The sequence below is a fragment of the Epinephelus moara genome, chromosome 6, assembly GCF_006386435.1.
Source record: "Epinephelus moara isolate mb chromosome 6, YSFRI_EMoa_1.0, whole genome shotgun sequence".
Classification (NCBI taxonomy): domain Eukaryota; kingdom Metazoa; phylum Chordata; class Actinopteri; order Perciformes; family Serranidae; genus Epinephelus; species Epinephelus moara.
The window spans coordinates 40,014,831-40,033,890 of record NC_065511.1 but is presented as its reverse complement, the minus strand read 5'-3'; the positions used below and the strand labels follow the sequence as shown (position 1 = coordinate 40,033,890).

The following is a 19,060-nucleotide window of genomic DNA, read 5'->3' as shown; positions in this document are numbered from 1 at the left end:
CCGATTAGCACAATCACCTATGTACTTCAGCAACTGCAGTATTGGAGTATTTGGACAGTTGGGGGTTAGTGAGGGTGCTGAATCCATTTCTGACATTTTCAAAATTCAAACTGCTGTATAGAGCAGATTTCAACTACTGGAGGGCTGATTTTGATTAAGTGGATTTAGACGTTTTAGAGGATGTTGAATCGATTGGATTGGACACATGACTTATGTATTTGAAATATTTAACTTGAGCTTGCTTTAAAAGTATAATGTATTATGATGGAAACAATTATTATGACTTGTTTTTAATAAGCCAAGCATTCACTTGTGATGTGCTGTTGTGTGTAGTTTTGAAGGCCGGGAGCCAGGTCCAGCCCTCATGATGTTTTCTGCTGCCTTTTTTTTTCATTATTTCCTGTCAGACTATACCTTGGGCAATCATCAGTTGATAACGAGCACCCCCAACTGCCTGTTAGTATGTTATGGTGAAGGGTCACACTTAAATTACGGCTAAGGATTAGTGGTTAAACATTTCAGTAATCAAAAGAAAAATGACTGACCTACTGATCTGCCTCTGGAGGGCTATTTCTTTATATTTTAAATCATGTGAAGACAAAATATTCTTTTAAAACTCTCTCACTCACAAACACAGTTACAGATACGCAAAACAATACAAAATATGCAATACGAAAAGAAAACAAAAGATAAGACTCAAATTATTTACGCACAAACAGACACAAATTTCTGCTTCCCTCCCTCATGATTTGCAAGTACGGCACCCTGAATCAGAGCATTTAATTTTACGCGGCTTCGAAAAGAAGATTTCAAAAGCCCTCTGGTCGTTGAATGCCTCTGGGACAGGCCCATTTATGGCAACCCACCGGTGTGCGTGATCAAGCCGAGGCGCAGTTGCTATGCATGTGCGGAGCTAATAGTGGTCATTAAAGTCCATGTAAGCTGGTCCACCAGCCGCGGCCTAGAAGCAGCTCGGCGTTCCGCTCCACTAAAAACACGCGCCGGGTCTATTTCTGACGGACGCCGCGCGACGGCACGTCAATTTGCGCAGACCAAATGAGTCAAACAGGAAGTCAGGTGCAGAAAAGACGAGAGTATCCGGTCAATTTTCACAGTAAAACGCCCATGAAAACTCTGGATCGTATTTCACATGGCTACATCAACATGATGTGACATGTATTTACCATGAGCCAAATGAGAAAGAAAAAGTTTTCAGAGCTTACTTCACATGACCTCTGTGTTTGCCAAAATGTGGTCGGCACTTTGGTGTGAAACTTTTACTTGACATTTATGTTACAGATATGTGAGATTAAGATCCCAGACGACCTCCACAATTATTATAAATTACCAGAGGCCCCCATAATCCTGTGCAAACAGGGCTTTAGACACAAGAACATGGGAAAACAGGGTCCAGGTTGAAAAATATTGAAGTTTCCATTTAAGTTGCACTGAGCTCTCATGGCCACCATAGTAACACCTGTTATCTCCTAATTATGATAAAGTAAATTATGATCATGAGATAAAGTGTTCCTGTTGTTGTTGTTGTTGTTGTTGTTGTTGTTGTTGTTGTTGTTGACGACAGTTTCAAGTGAAACATCTTGGCTGTGTTTCCCTCCTGTTTGCTCTGACAGTAAATGATTATTAATGTGAACCTGATGCTTCAATCTGCCACAGTCGCTCTTTCTTTGACTGTGGCTGGGTTTAAATTTGCCACTTTAAGGAACTTGCTTCTCAGAAAAGGACATGTAGATGTGGGTGTTATTAGGGAAGTAACAGTGAAAGAAGCTGAACGTAATTTGGAGATCTGGTTGACAGATAAGGTTGGTGAGAGAAGAGTTCTCGGAAAAAGAAAGAAAGGAGGAAGTCAGAAAGTGACCAGAGACGTTTCCTGAATTGTGTCACAACTTGTCCGTCAGTCAGTCAATTTACACTCAGCTCATTTTTTGACAGCAGAAGAACTTAAATCTTAAAGGAAAAACTAAGGATGGCAGTTTGGGACAAAAAGATTCTCATTCTCTGGGGCTTCATGTTCCTTCTGGCAGGTAAGACTGAAATCTCATGAATCTGTTGTTGGTATTCTTTTTATCTGTCTCGTGTTCTGTCAGTGAAAACCGAAAAAGGATTCACAGTTTTTCTTCCATCTTTTTCTGATTTTCATCAACACAAATTCAAACTATGATAGAATAATTATTTTTGCCCTCTGTCCTGTTGGTTGCAGACAAATGTAATCTTCTGTTGAGTTACCTGTTAGCCTCAGTTATGGAAAGTAACTTTACAAATGCATTTAAATAAAATTCTGACTTGTTCTCAGTGCCGTGCACAGACATTTTTGGGAGTAGGTGGTCAAGCAAAACACATTTTTGCTTACTTACATGTTTACTGTAAGACCCATACAGTGTGCAGACATGGATGTCATCTTGTTTGAACATTGTGGGGGACTAATCTTTTAATTTATGGTGGCAATGTATTTATTTTTGTAAAGGAAAATAAAATTCAAGTGGCAGGTGACTAATCAAAATCAATATATAATAGAATAAAATGCAGTAACACTCTCAGGCGTTCTGTACTTTCAAACATTTATTCTCCTTCAGATTAACTTGTGGAGCATAAAATGGATCGATGGTGTGGCGCAGCATCTACAGAGATGTGGGCACTGTGCCAGACCATCGTGGTAAAGAGGGAGCTGAGCCAGAAAACAAAGCTTTTGATTTACTGGTCCATCTACATCCCAACCCTCACCTATGGTCATGAGCTCTGGGTAGTGACCGACAGAAAGAGGTCGCAGATACAAGAAGCTAAAATGAGTTTCCTCCAAAGGGTGTCTGGGCTCAGCCTTAGAGATAGGGGGAGGAGCTCGGAGTAGAGTTGCTGCTCTGTCGCGTCGGAAGAGGTCAATTCAGATGGTTCGGGCATCTGATCAGGATCCTCTTGGTAGGAGGCCCCGGGGCAGACCCAGAACACACTGGAGGGATTATATATCTCATCTTGCCTGGGAACACCTCAGGGATCCCCAGGAGGAGCTGGAAAGCGTTGCTAAGGAGAGGGACATCTTGAATACTTTGCTCAGCTTGCTGCCCCTACGACCTGGCTTCGGATAAGCAGTTGAAAATGGACGGATGAATGGATTTCCCATCAGAATCCTTTAATTTAACCTGTGATCCAACTAAATGCTTTATTTACCGTTGGTTCAGGAATAAAACTAAATTAATTTTTTTTTTAATGCATTCCATCTGTAAACAATAACTTTACCATTCTGATTTCATAAATAGTAATATTTAAAGGGGCAAAAAGTGAAATCGTTTCACCGCTAGGTTTGCTGTCGTGCACTGCCTGTAGACCAAAACAAAGTGTGTCATGAGCCACTCCTCCCTCTACCTCTGCTCTCCTGGCTTGCGAGCTGCCCGCCTGGCTCGCCAGGCTGCCCATGTGGCTACATTTTACAATGCTAATTGCAAATGTTAGCTGAGCTGCCGGGCTACTCACCTAACACAACCGTAACGCCTGACCCATTGCTGGGACTGAGCCGCTAATAACTCAAGCTCCAGACATTAACCCATGCTACGATTGTAACTCGTACTCGTACTCGTACTCGTCGTCCTCCGCTTATCCGGGTCCGGGTCGCGGGGGCAGCAGCCTCAGCAAAGAAGCCCAGACAGTCCTCTCCCCAGCCACTTCCGTCAACTCTTCCGCGGGAACCCCAAGGCGTTCCAAGGCCAGCCGGGTGATGTAATCCCTCCAGCGTGTTCTGGGGCGGCCCCGAGGTCTCCTCCCGGTTGGACATGCCCGAAACACCTCCCAAGGGAGGCGTCCGGAAGGCATCCTTACCAGATGCCCGAACCACCTCAACTGGCTCCTCTCGATGTGGAGGAGCAGCGGCTCTACTCCGAGTCCCTCCCGGATGTCTGAGCTCCTCACCCTATCCCTAAGGCTGAGCCCAGCCACCCTGCGGAGGAAACTCATTTCGGCCGCTTGCACTCGCGATCTCATTCTTTCGGTCACTACCCAGAGCTCGTGACCATAGGTGAGGATTGGAACGTAGATCGACCGGTAAATCGAGAGCTTCGCTTTCTGGCTAAGCTCCCTCTTCACCACAACGGACCGGTTAAGCGCCTGCATCACTGCTGACGCCGCCCCAATCCGCCTGTCAATCTCCCGCTCCATCCTACCCTCACTCGTGAACAAGATCCCGAGATACTTAAACTCCTCCACCTGAGGAAGGACCTCCCCCCTGACCTGGAGTGGGCAATCCACCCTTTTCCGGCTGAGGACCATGGCCTCAGACTTGGAGGTGCTGATTCTCATCCCAGCCGCTTCACACTCGGCTGCGAACCGCCCCAGCGAGAGCTGGAGGTCACTGTTCGATGGAGCTAGGAAGACCACGTCATCCGCAAAAAGCAGGGACGAGATCCTCCCGTCACCGAACCTGACACCCTCCACCACTCGGCTGCGCCTAGAAATTCTGTCCATAAAAGTTATGAACAGAACCGGTGACAAAGGGCAGCCCTGGCGGAGTCCAACCCTCACCGGGAACAGGTCCGACTTACTGCCAGCCACACGAACCAGACTCATGCTCCTTCGGTACAGGGACTGGATGGCCCTTAGCAAGGGGCCACCAACCCCATACTCCCGGAGCACCCCCCACAGGATGCCCCTGGGGACACGATCGTAAGCCTTCTACAAATCCACAAAACACATGTGGACTGGTTGGGCAAACTCCCATGCCCCCTCCAGCACCCTTGCGAGGGTAAAGAGCTGGTCCACGGTTCCGCGTCCGGGACGAAAACCACATTGCTCCTCCTCAATCCGAGGTTCAACTATCGACCGGACCCTCTTCTCCAGCACCCTGGAGTAAACCTTACCGGGTAGGCTGAGGAGTGTGATCCCCCTGTAGTTGGAACACACCCTCTGGTCCCCTTTCTTGAAAATGGGAACCACCACCCCGGTCTGCCACTCCAGAGGCACTGCCCCCGATGTCCACGCAATGTTGCAGAGGCGTGTCAGCCAGGACAGCCCTACAACTTCCAGAGCCTTGAGATAACCAGGACGAATCTCATCCACCCCCGGGGCTCTGCCGCCTCGGAGTTGTTTCACTACCTCAGCAACTTCTGCCCCAGAAATTGGATTGTAACGACTGTAACATTAAATTTAATTGAATCGACATAGCGACATGTGCCTAACGTTACTGTAACACTAATTAACACATGAATGCGCAGCCGGAATGTGAACAATGGGCTGGAGATCAACACAGAGAGAGGGTGTGTGAGGTCATGCTATACTCCAGATGAAATGAATTCCTTCAATCTAGAAATGATGAATTTCCGCTTATTGCCCCTTTAAAATCATCCTCTAAATAAGTTTTAAATATTCTGAAAGAATCCCATAGGCTGCAGCGGCTGCAGCGGCTGCAGCTTCGCGCTCCTCCTCTCCCTCGCTGCGCTCTTGGCAAAAGTCATGTGCAGCACCAAACAGCATTTCACATGTATTTTAATGACTTATCAGAGCTGCGGTGTGCGAGATCTCAACATTATTTCAAGTTGAGTTTTGATTTTAATTTTTTGTTTTTTGTTTTTTTGATTTTTGTTTTTCTCTGCTCGCACCAGGCAGTTGGTGAACCAGAGTAGCCACAGAGTTGAAGGGAGACGGTGCGGTTTTACGCCAGACTAGTTAACTTGTTGTTTAACTTGATGTTGGGTCATTGCTTAATTAGGCTGGCTGTATAGAGATGTTTTAAAAGCTGTTTGGTCTCACAACAGTTCCAAACAATTGGTGCCATGGACAAAATTTGAAAACTAAAATATTAAATCAGAAAAAGAAATAGAAATCTGACCAGTCGGAGGGCAAACGGGCAGGTGCGTTAGTGCCACCTGGGGTCTACGTGTGCACGTGCCTGTTTGTTCTGTAGTAAAGTATGTATTTAAACCTCTGTAGGAGTTTGTTGTTCTTTAACTTTACTTTCCTTCCAGTCACTTTGGATCAACTGAGTTGTCTTTATAGTTAAATAAAATATAAGATAAAAAAAAGCTGCTTTCACATTATCACATCAATAGTAAAAATCAATAGCTGGAGACACACGTGGCTTGCGCCGCCACACAGCCGGTGTGTCCCGGGCGCTAGAAGCTGATTAGTACTTTGTTGGGGAGTTGAGCTATTTTATGTGATGATCCCAGACAGGCCATGTTTTAGGCTTCAGCTCACACAGGTGGGTTTGGTTCAGGTTGTAATTTTTTCTTTGAGAACTCTACACTGGCTCTAGATAGGGCCATTTGTGTTTCCACATTGGCCATCATAGTTAGCAGCCCCTACGCCACTCCATTGGTACAACATCATGTGACAATTGTTGTCCATGTTTGATTTGGTAAAATAATACTTTCAAACAGTTGGCATCCATGTTTGTTTTGGTACAAGAACACTTGACAGATGGCGTCCATGTTTTTTTTTGTTGTCATCGTTGTTGTTGTTTTTCTTTTTTTGGTAAAAGAACACAGGACAATTGGCGTGCATGTTTGTTTTGGTAAAAGAACATGTGACAGTTCATTCTGGTGGTATTGGCAGGATTTTCTACTTCCAGAGTTCCAGTGGTTCAGTGTATTTACTCAGCTGTCAGGTTTACACTTCTTTCTGACCGTCAGATACTAAAACACCTTTATGTTGGTTTGTCTTTGTAGCTTTCAGCTCATCTTCAGCTTCATCCTTAACTTTAGGCAGCAGAATTCTGTCACATCTAATCAACAATAAAAGTGAGATGACATGTTTGTTGTGCTGTTTGAATACTAGAGACAATGTTTAGGGCCAGAAATGTTTCTGTCTCTGTGTGTGGAAAAAAGGCCCTGAATAAAATTTAACGCGAGATCAAATCACAGGTCTCTAAATTTTAATCAGGCCTCAGTTTACAAAGAGAAGCAGAGACAATGAATTCTTTAACTTTCTTCAACAATGTTTATTTTCAGGTGCTGTGGGTCAGAGTGTGAACTATCCACGTAATGTTTGTGCCATGAAAGGATCGACTGTCACCCTCCCCTGCACCTTCAAAACACTGAAGTCTGTCACTGAGAATGGAAAAGAAGTTTTGATAAAGATCAACAGAGTCGTCTGGTGCCCGAACCATTTGATTTGTCAGGGCAGCACTCCGTCTGTGTACGACAGTGAATCAAAAAACAACAACCCTCGTTACAGATACCTGGGAGACAAGAATGGAAACTGCACTTTACAGATCACCAATTTACAGAAGGAAGATAACGCAACTTTTCGCTTCAGAGTGGAAACTAATCGAGGCCAAGCAACATTTGCTGGCCCACCAGGAGTGAACGTCACAGTCAGTATGTGTTTAATAGGATCTCTTCACGGCTTTCTGATGTTTGATTATTTTCATAGACTAACTACTGTGGTTCACAAGTCTGAAAATATCTAACATTTTATTACATGAAAAGTCCAAAAGGTCAGACGGTTTTAGTTTAAGGTGAGACACTACAGGTGAATAGGGTAAAATTTTAAAATAATAGATATCATCATGAAACTTCCTTAGCTGATTACTTACAATAGTATGAAAAAAAGTATTACAAGATTTAACATTTTAATGCTTAATTATGCAAATAAGGCACTGCCTCATTAAATATGTGCTCATTTGCATATATTTTAGGAAGATAAATCTGAACATCTGATAAAGCCAGGTACAAAATTATTTTTTCATTATGTGTACATATAAGATGAAAAAAAAATACAGAGGGATTTAAGGATATCTGCTTTTATTACCTAGAAAATCAAAATACACTGTCCATAGCCTTAAAAAAATCGATTTTCGACATATTTTTGGGAATAAAATGTCACATAAATCAGGCTAGGATTGAGATATTAACAAATCCCTCTGTAAATATCTTCAGAATTATAGCTAGGTGTATAACTGGAAAGTTTGGTGTACATAGGTGCTACAGAGGCTGAGATGTCCGACTCATTTTGAGAAAATGGCATTCAAAGATTTACATAATAACATAATACAAGTAGACAAAATGTAATAAAATAAACGTCTAAATGTATAATTTGAATGTTTTCTTTATAGCAGTTTGAAAGAATACATATTCAAGGAGTAAACTAGCCCAAAATCTCAAAATTGACCACTGCATGAAAAATCTGTGCTTTTGCCTGCCATGTCTCGCCTTAAGATCCTGACAGAACCAGACTTGCATACTCACTGTCATCACTTTTTTAAAAGTTCTAATTGAAAAGTTTTTTGAAAAGTGATAGTTTTGCTATCATTAATGCCAACACTGCCACAGCTGCCCACCAATAACAGCAGCCCCTTTAACACTGTCTGGTCAAGGAGGGAATCTCTGCTGTTATTCTGCTTTGCTGTTCATTATGAAAGGTATGATCCCTAATAGGCAGACAGAGTTGTCTCACCTTTAAGCCTTCAAGCTGGCAGCATCAAATTGACATCTATGTAAAATGGACAGCCTGCAGGGCGGGATGAATGTGACATTTTGATGATGTGTTATACAGTATGTGTGACCCGCCACCAGGAGATTTGAAAAGCAACTAGCAGCAGTGAGCAGCTAACTCAGCCAAAAATAATAATAATAATAATAATAATAATACATTTTATTTATAAAGCACTTTCCAAAGTTCTCAAAGTCACATTACAGAATAGGTTAAAAACACATCAAAAAACAATTTACAGCAAAAGACACCGAAGACAAAGAGGAATAGCAATGGGAGTGAAAAACAAATAAATGAATAAGTGAATTAAAAAGTAGCTAAACATTAAAAGCAGAATGGAACAGATGAGTTCTGAGTAGTGATTTGAATGATGGGAGGTCAGTGCAGTCACGGATGTGTTTTAGGAGGGAGTTCCAGAGGGTGGGGGCAGCAACGGAGAAGGCTCTGTCCCCCCAGGTTCTGTGCTTGGTCTTGGGGACGGTGAGAAGGTTGGCATTGGAAGAGCGAAGGCTGCAGAAAGGGGTGTAAGGGTGGAGCAGGTCTGTGAGGTAAGAGGGGGCCTGGTTGTGGAGAGCTTTATGGGTGAGTAGGAGGAGTTTGAAGTGGATGCGTTGTGGAACAGGGAGCCAGTGGAGGTTCTGAAGGACAGGGGTGATGTGGTCGCGGGAGCGGGTGTGAGTGAGGAGGCGGGCGGCAGAGTTTTGGATATATTGGAGTTTATTAAGGAGTTTGGAGGTTGTGCCATAAAGGATGCTATTGCAATAGTCAAGGCGGGATGTAATGAAGGCGTGGATCAGGGCTTCGGCAGCAGAGAGTGAGGGGCGGAGGCGAGAAATGTTTTTAAGGTGAAAGAAGGCTGTTTTAGCGACTTGTTTGATGTGTTGGTGGAAGGAGAGGTTGCTGTCGAAGATGATACCAAGGTTGCAGCAGTGAGGGGAGGGGGACAGGGTGGAGTTGTTGATGATGAGGTGGAAGTCTTTGGTTGATTGGGTGAGGGAATTTGTCTGATTTGTCACAGTTGAGTTTAAGAAAGTTTGCTTGCATCCAGGATTTAATTTCGGAGAGACAAAAATGTCCATAAATTGAGGAGACAATGACTATCCCTGTCCTCGGAGCGGAGAACGAGAACAGCCGCCATATAACAGGGACGGTAAATGATTGTTATGCCATTGTTATTGTTTAAAAAACACTGCAGATGCATATTCATATGTTATATGTCACACTACAGGCCACATGACATGTCACTCCCGTCACGCCTCTTATGCTTCCAGGATGCCGGTAAGCCGCCTAAAATCACAAACTGGGGCGGTATGATGTTGTCCAGTATTTGTGTAGTACTTGTGGTCACTGCACTAATGCTGAAAAAAATGTGACCCCATCCTTTAATGTGCAACATAAACAGAGTCCAATATCAATGAAGGTCAAAGGTGTCAGTTTCTGACAGAGTTACACAGTCCAAGAAACATTCAAGACAGACATAAATCTGATTGTTCAAAGCACCTCTGATGGAGGTTTGAGACTCATTCTCACCAGTCGTTAAAAAGGTGTAAATGAATCCGTCTCTTCATGACACATCTGTAATCTCTCCTCCTCCCACAGTGTAACTACGTCAGTAAACAATCTGTGGAGTCTTAAATCTTATCTTCTTTTTATCTGATTCGTTCTAAGATTACTGCCAAATGAATAAATTATAGAACTACAAATGGACATGTTTACCTGTGGTCCGAACAATAATCAGGTTATTGTAGGTCACAAAGCTAAGTGCCGTTAAATGCAGCAAAAATCATGGGTTATCAGTTAAAACTCCTCAACATGATAATTACATTCACTGTATAATGTATTGGAACCGATAGTTAAAGAAAACTAACATTTTACATGTATTTTAGATTTTACTCAGATGGAGATAAAGACAGAGAGCAACGGAGAGTTTAAAAGAGGGGAAACACTCACACTGAAATGCAATGCAATGTGCACCTTCCACCAACTGGAGGTCACCTGGTTTAGAGATGGCAACGCCCTCCCAGAGACTGGCCCCACCCTCCAGCTTGGCCCTCTGGCTGCAAAGGATTCTGGGAACTACACCTGTGGCTTGACGAACAACAGCATTACACTCTCCCAGCCGTACAGCCTGCACGTGGAGGATGAAGAAGAAGGTTTGTTTCATTAGTTTTGTTGCAACAGTCTGTAAAGATCTGATGTACAGCATCATCTTATGAAGAAGCTGATGCCAACTTTTTAGCAATCTATCTGTGCAATGTGGAAGTACCAAAAATTGCAGTTCCTCTATTGTCCACTAGAGGCTGGCTCCAGAAGCCAGTCATTCCCATAGGACATAGAAGTGCCCAACTTCACAGTAGAAATAAACATGTTTACAGCCTGGTACAAAGAAAAAAAAAAAAGTTTTGATTTCTAAAGCAAATTTCTGAGTTCATGACAACTGCATATAACTCACATGTTTTATTAAAGTTATGCATATTTAAGGACGAGTGCTTTGAGTGACAGGCTTTCTGCCAATAGTGTCCTCAGCTTCAGTCAGATCCATCCCTCGCTCCTCCACGGTGCCTGCCTCCCGCTCAAATAGGGTCACCTCTGGCTCCAAAAAAAGACAAGATGGCGACAGCCATAATGCCGAACTCGAGGGCTCAAAATGTGAGTCCACAAAACCAATGGGTGATGTCATGGTAGCTATGTCCATTATTTTTACAGGCTATAGTTGCACTGCCATGTTTCTACAGTAGCCCAGAACAGGCAAACCAAACACTGGCTCCAGACAGAGATATTTGCGTTGTTGCGTTTTCATGTTTGCGTGTTGATCACTGTAGTTAGCAGCCTCTTTGTGACGAGCTGCTGCAGAAAAACACCGTGAAATTGCTTTATCAGTGTTTTTACCATTTTAAATCTGAACAAGACAGGAAATGTGCCAAAAAAACTAGGAGCTAAAAGAGGCTAAACAGCTTCAAAGTGCTACCCTGGAAATCCAGAGTTCTCGCGAGAGCACAATTTGAATTTGCTCAGCGAGGCTACGGATGAACACCAGTTGTTTGAAACGGCTTTGGCCGCTACAGTGAACGAGTTGGACTTGGCTTTTTCTCTAAAAGAGGAACAGAAGACGGCGCTCGAGTCTTTCCTTTGCAAGAAGGATGTTTTTGCTGTTTTGCTGACCGGATACGGCAAGAGTCTAATCTACCAGTTAGCTCCGCTGGTAGCTAAGCGCTAAGTATTGTTCTGATTGGTCATAGTGTTATCCAATTGCATGCAGTGATATTTTCAAATGCATGCTTGGTGCCGCCCCTCGAGTTGGGCCATTTGCATAACTCATGGCCAGACCCTAAATCTTTCTAGATTTGGGTCTGGATTTCCAGGCTATCAAAGTGCTGCATAAGGGACACATTACTCATACAAGTAGTCATGTGACCCATTTTTACTGTAATACAATATATTGATAAGAGCCGCTTTGAATGTACATTTAAATATACAACTGTTATCAGTAACAATAATTTACGTTGAACTGACTTGTGTACACAGTCTTATTTTGAAAACCTGACAGAGAAAGGTACTGGCTGTGTCTTATCAGTCTGATGTTTAGGTTTCAGTCTGTAGTACTGACTGTAATGATTTGGCGATGGTGTATAATAAGTGCTTTTATCTAATCTATTGACAGTCTGATGTGTTTTACAGCAGGAGATGTTAACCTGCCTCTGATCGCTGGTGTGGTGGTTGGTGTCCTGCTGGCTGTCTTCACTCTCGTTCTGGTTCTCTGCATCATCAAAAGGTATTTTAATCAATCTGTTGATCACAAACACAACCTCTTGTATTAATCAGTGCACATTTATTCCAGCACTTTGCACCATTACACTATTGTTTCTACGAATATAATTGCACAAATTTGGGCATTCCTGGTCAAAATTTATTTTACTGCAAATAGTTAATTAAGCAGAAGATGATCTCCTAAAGACATGAAGTTAAAGATGAAACATGCTTTTCAACATTTTAAGCAAGATTAGAGTATTATTTTGGTTTAGTGGGAAAAATATGAAAGGAGTACCAGGAAAAAGTTTGGGCACCCCAAGACATTTGAGCTCTCAGACAACTTTTCCCAGCGTCTCAGACCTTAATGAGCTTGTTAGGGCTCTGGCTCAGTCATCGTTAGGAAAGGCCAGGTGATGCAAATTACAAAGCTTTATAAATACTCTGACTTCTGAAACCCAACAATCAGCAGCCATGGGCTCCTCTAAACAGCTGCCTAACACTCTGAAAACCAAAATATCTGATGCCCACAAAGCAGGAGAAGACTATAAGAAGACAGCAAAGTGTTTTCAGGGAGCTGTTTCCTCAGTTCGTAGTGTCATTTAAGAAATGGCAGTTAACAGGAACTGTGTCTAACTCTAAGTCTAAGTCAAGCTGAAAACTTTCTGAGAGAGCTGCTCATAGGATTGTTAGAAAGGCAAATCAAAACCTCTGTTTGACTGCAAAAGACCCACAGAAAGATTTATCAGACTCTGGAGTGGTGGTGCACTGTTCTACTGTGAAGACACACCTGGACAAATATAACCTTCATGGAAGAGTCATCAGAAGAAAACCTTTCCTGTGTCCTCACCGCAAAATTCAGAGTCAGACATTTGCAAAGGAACATCTGAACAAGCCTGATGCTTTTTGGAAACAAGTCCTGTTTTTGGACACAATGAGCAAAGGTATGTTTGGAGAGAAAAGGAACACCTGTCCAACTGTTAAACACGGGGGTGGATGGATCATGCTTTGGGCTTGTGTTGCAGCCAGTGGCACAGGGAACATTTCACAGGTAGAGGGAAAAATGGATTCAGTTAAATTCCAAACATCACAGCATCTGTAAAAAAGCTGAAGATGAAGAGATGACGGCTTCTACAACAGGACAATGACCCTAAACACACCTCCAAATCCACAATGGACAACCTCAAGAGGAGCAAGCTGAAGGTTCTGCCATGGCCCTCACAGTCCCCCGAAACACCTGTGGATAGAGCTCAAAGAGCAGAGCATGAAGACGGCCCAAGAATCTCACAGAGCTAGAATCCTCTTGCAGGAAGAATGGGTGAAAATCCTCCAAACAAGAACTGAAAGACTCTGAGCTGGATACAGAAAGTGTTTAGAAGCTGTGATACTTGCCAAAGTATTATGTGAGTAACTTCGCTTAAAATATTGAGGAAATGTGTCATCTTTAACTTTCAGATCAGTTCATCTTCTACTTAACTATTTACAGAAAACAAAATTTTGACGAGGGTGCCCAAACTGTTGCATGCCACTGTATATATCACTCCTTTAAGTTGGCTGTCTATATTTGGCTTTAAAGGAGAAGTCCGATATTTTGTGTAAAGGAGCATTATGGCATCAAGTGGGCTGGAGTGTATAACGCCTCAGGGTAAAACGAACGATCAAGCAGAAGTTTACACATGGGTGTGAGGCAGCTGAAAAAATAGTTCCACAATCGAGATGAACAGCGACATGGCCATAGACGTGTGTATATCTGCCTGTTAAGCCAGGCAGGGGAAAGCCAAATTTTTGTCAAAAGGAGCAATGGTCAAAATTTTGGTCTTAACCACTCTATTTCATCATAAACCATACAGAAATGTGTCTCAAAGTGCAAAATACCAGACTTCTCCTTTAACGTCCTGATGCAACATCAGTAAGGTTATTGTGGTGCTGTTGTTGTATTATCATGGCAATTACAGGAAACAGGCAGCCACAGCAGCAGATCAGCTTCAGCCATCTGTGGAAGGCGAACAAAAGGTGAGTTACTCCCTGCCAGTCATAATGCATTTAATCTTTATTCATATTTCACTTTTTTTTTATCTCATTTTATTATAATCCCTTTTTCCTTCCACATTGTTTTTTTTTTTTCGTTTGTTTCTCAAGTGAGCAGGATGAGGTGGTGGAGCAGATTAAGATAGATTTATAATTGTTTGTTAACAGGAACAGTGCACATTAATAAACGTTAGTGTAAATGCACGGCAGTTACATAGGTTAGGTATGAATGAAACACGGTAACTATGTCCCTGAAAATGACTCAAACACTTGGTTTCACGTGGTTCTTCACTCCAACACCCCAACCTACCTCCTTACAGAGAGCGCTTCTTTCTTTATTCCCATAAGCATGTTGGTCATGTGATGCCAGCCTTCCTGAATATATAAGTTATACAGGAATCACTGGCTTGTGGTTACTTGCATTATATACAAGTTTTGGTGCATTACTTTTCGTAGGTTTACGTACAAACAACGCATGAAATTCATTAATTCACTCATTAAATTAATTATTAATCCACCTTTCTGTTGCAGAGCAGCTTTTGAAACAAATAACACTTCAGCAGTGTCTTCATTTCCTCATCTCTTCCTGTCTTTCATCCTGTTTGTGTTTTTTCAGCGTCCTGATATCATCTACAGTGACATCCAGCACCCTGCTGAGCAGGAACCACAGGAGGACATCAGCTACGCCGCCGTCCAGTTCAAACAGAAGAACCAGGCCAGGTACTATAGGCTGGACGGATTCTTCAGCTGTGCAGTGAACACTTTATATCTGTGTCTGTGAAACATGTCTCTGTGAACAGCCAACAGAGATTAAATCAGCAGGTTTGAAAACTCTTAACAAGCAGCTTGGAGGAACTAGTGATATTATTTCTTCTAGATGGACACCAGAGATAATGTTATCCTCAGGAAGTGTGAGTCACGCTGAATGATATCAGTATGTGTCTCATGTCTTTGTTCGTGTTACACTGACTTATAAAAAAGAGAAGAGGGAGAATTTTTTTTATATTGCATTTATTTAGGTGACGCTTTTATCCAATCTTACAATGAGTGCTTTTAACCCTGTGGGCATTCAACTGATTGTGAAACATATAAAAAAAAAAGGCTTTTCTCCTCCTCTCTCAGATGACACAATATTGTCCATTTCTTGTTCTGATTTCTACTGACTTATTTTTAGGCCAGCAGCAGAGGCGGAGGACGGTGTCATCTACAGCTCTGTGGCCAGCAGAGGCTGAAGTCACATCTCGTTTACACCCACAGGACATAAAGAGGAGATGCCATTTCATGATGATGACGACAGCAGTCAGTCTGTGTTTGAGACTATGTAAAACTATATCAGCCTGGACGTGTGCTGCACTTTGCTCAGTGTGTGGAGCATGAAGCTTAACATGACCGTCAGTTAATTAGTTATTGAGATATTATTGTTCAGAGCACCTAAAGCTGAGCTGCAGACCCAAAGATTTCTTCATGAGGGTGCTTGGTGATGTAAATATCTTTCTCACTGTTAACTTTATTTTTCATTACAAACATGTTGGAGTCAGTGTACATATATAGATAAGTAATATAACCAGCCATGCATGTGGATCTAAACAGGATCTAACCAGCTGTAACTGTGACTCTGTAAATTGCACACACACACAGTGGCGTGGGGAAGTTAGGACAGGCCCCAGTGCACGCTATCCTGCATGTATTGCCTTGACACAAAGAGAGACTTGACAAATGACATTGCATATCTGACAAAGATATTAAAGAAAGAAATTAATCATTTCATCAAATAGTTTTTATAGTATATTTATAGATTTTATAGCTTATATAGAAAAAGCATATTTTTTTTAGACAGCTACTGACCTTTTTTTTTTTTTTCTTTCAAAAAGAAAAGAAAAATAAGAAAGAAAAATATGACGCAGACTGGTTTGCCTTTTTGAGGACATATATGGCAAACAGCACCATTTATATTATTATTATTTTTTATCATTTATCTTTGAACAGGGTTAGGGTTAGGTATATTTCCAAGATGGCAATCTGAATCATTTGCAAGGGCCCACTCTTTGCACTGCCTGCACTGCCCATATTTACGCTCCTGCACACACACAGTCCTCTGAATACTGTTAATACTATTATATGCTGCTACTGCCAGACGTAATGCTACTACCTCTGTGACTACTGCTAATGACAGACTTGTCTCCTGAAGTTTCACGGACACAGTCTGCTACCTTTAACCCTTTATCGATGAACCAATATTTGTCTGATCGTTTGTACTGATTATGACTTTATTGGCTTGCTTTGGAATTTTTCTTTACAGTTTTATTTTTGCATTTTCAATACCTTTTTGAAGCCTGTTAAATGTAAGTAGGTAAAGGCTCCAGTTTCAAAAACAGGAACAGGAACACCTCCACCTCCATAAGAAATACGAGACTTAAAAAAGGGTTTTGTGGCTCCATTAAAACCTAACACTTATGTCATTTGAATCTATTTTAATCTGCTTTTCACTTCTGCTCTAGTCTCATAGTGAAAATGTCCTCAGTGTAAAATGTTGCTGAGTAAATGGGCTACTGTGAATTGAAAGATAACAGAAATAACTGGAAGGCAACAGCTCGACCGACGCTCACAATCTAACACTTGTGACACAGAGAACAGGGAAGTGAGAGTTTATGTCAACACATTCGATATGAAACAGGACTGAAGACAGACAGAAAACAACAATATTACACAATTACAAGTAAGAGGCTGATTCTGACTGTGGGTCTTGAACGGTTGTAAAATACAGAGATACAGGTCGACCATGATGGACTTTTTAAATAGTAAGAAATTTGCACAGGGTGTGGTTGATGGCAGTCCAAAAATGTCTCAGGATGCAACCCTGCACATAGACACATCGTTACATCATACAACGTGTTTGTGTTGCTCATTAAAAATGACTCACTGTGTAACTGAGTGTGTTTATGTTGGGTTATTCAGTTGAAAGTCCCATATGTGACAATCATATGGTGCAGAACCAGTGGACAGAAGTAACTAAGTATACTTACTGAAATACTTGTACTTTACTTGTATTTTTATTTGATGCTACGCTCTACTTCTGATACTTAATAAAGCTGATAATACCTTTACTGCTGATAGCCTGCATTAATGACATGATGCTGATATTACTTGTGTATTTTTACTGCTGATACTTTTTTTAAGCTACATAAAACTTATAATACATTTACTGCTGATACTTACAGGATTGAATTTACTTAGGTAAAGTAATACTTTTACAGTAACAGTATTACATTTACTGGTTTGAAACTCATGTCAGTAAAAGTAATACTTTTACTGTAAAAGCATTACTTTTACTACATCATTACTTTTACCAGAATGAAATTTATAAAAGTTGCTATAACATTTGCTGGAGTAAAACTTCAGTTAAAGTAATACTTTTACTGACGGACATTTTAATCCAATAACAGTAATTTCTTAACAGTAAAAGTAATCTAATACGTTTACACTAAAAGTATTACTTTAACTGTAAAAGAATTACTTATACTCTTAACAGTAAAAGTAATCTAATACTTTTACAGGAAAAGTATTCAAGGGTACTCGGTTACTTTTACTGTTAAAGTATTACATTCACTAGATTAAAATTTACGCCCTTAAAAGTATTACTCTAACAAAAGTAAAAGTAAAACATAAATAAATAAATAAAATTATTACTTTTACTCGGTTAAAATTTACTCTCTATGGATTTTATTCTGGTTGTCAACGGCAGCGGGACTCAACTTCCGCTTCCGGTGTGAGAGGTTACGGTCCCGGCTGAAGATGGCGGCCCCCGACGAGTTGTTTTGCTGGGAAGGAGACTGGGGTCTACCGTCCGTCAGCACCGACTGTCTGGTGGTTCTGGTGAGTTTCCGTTCACAGCGGACCGAACCGGCTCACCGGCCGTCTCTCTGTGTCATTCACACACAGAAACACGGGTTTAATCACACGGTAACTGCTGCTAGCGTTAGCATGCTAACGACTCAATGAACGCCAGATTAACGGTAAACCGACAGAAACCGTTTCACCTGTCACTTCAGGGTAAATAGTCAGTGTAACTCTGTATTGATCAAACTAGTTATTGTTCTCTTTTACAGTAATATCGACCGTTTCAAACGTCACGTCCTCCTTGATGTGATGATGTCACAGACAACGTGCAAAACGTTACTTGAGCTGCAACGATTAGACTAATCGATTATTCACAGGTATACACATGTATCATATATTTACATCTATACATGTCTTAATATCAATATGTGCATCAGATTCTTGACTATATGCACAGCTAAAAGCTCTTTTTTAAATTTAATTTTCCCGTCATGCATTTTAAAGCACCTTCTGAAACAGTCTCAGTTTAATACTGATGCCACTATATGACCTATATCAGCAGACCAGACCATCAGAGAGGAGACTGTCTTTGCCTATATGGTTATACTTAAAGGTCCAGTGTGTAGGATTTAGGGGGCTATATTGGCAGAAATAGAACATAATATAACAAGTAGGCTATGTTTTCTTTAGTGTATAATCACCTGGAAATATGAATACTAGTGTTTTCGATACCTTAGAATCAGCCCTTTATATCTGCATAGTTAGCAGCCCCTCTGTGACGAGCACTGTCAGAAAAACACTATTATTTGATAATAATCTTACTATATAATGACGAAAACTCTGTCTGTGTGTGTGTTGCACGTTTTTCTCCTCACTGACTTGGTCAATCCATGTGAAATTTGGCACAGTGGTAGAGGGTCATGGGAGGATGCCAATGAAGCAATATTACATCAATTGGCCAAAGGGGGGCGCTATAGCAACCGATTGAAATTGCAAACTTTGAATGGGCATATCTCAT

The 19,060-nt window shown here is 41.6% G+C and overlaps 2 protein-coding genes across 2 annotated transcripts in view; both read left to right on the top strand.

The window, feature by feature from the left end:
• Positions 1-1,910: 1,910 nt before the first annotated feature.
• LOC126391421 (low affinity immunoglobulin gamma Fc region receptor II-b-like) lies at positions 1,911-17,309 on the top strand. Its single transcript, XM_050046181.1, has 7 exons — positions 1,911-2,042; positions 6,948-7,316; positions 10,317-10,583; positions 12,109-12,202; positions 14,133-14,190; positions 14,822-14,925; positions 15,380-17,309. Exons 1-7 carry the CDS (start codon positions 1,985-1,987, stop codon positions 15,435-15,437), a joined length of 1,008 nt encoding a protein of 335 aa, XP_049902138.1. The 5' UTR covers positions 1,911-1,984; the 3' UTR covers positions 15,438-17,309.
• A 645-nt stretch (positions 17,310-17,954) lies between these two features.
• The window catches only part of mtx1a (metaxin 1a), a 21,529-nt gene continuing 20,423 nt past the window's right edge, over positions 17,955-19,060 (top strand). Inside the window, exon 1 of the mRNA XM_050046182.1 lies at positions 17,955-18,078. Coding sequence (XP_049902139.1) covers positions 17,998-18,078 — 81 coding nt within the window. The 5' untranslated portion in view covers positions 17,955-17,997. The remainder of the gene's footprint in view (positions 18,079-19,060) is intronic.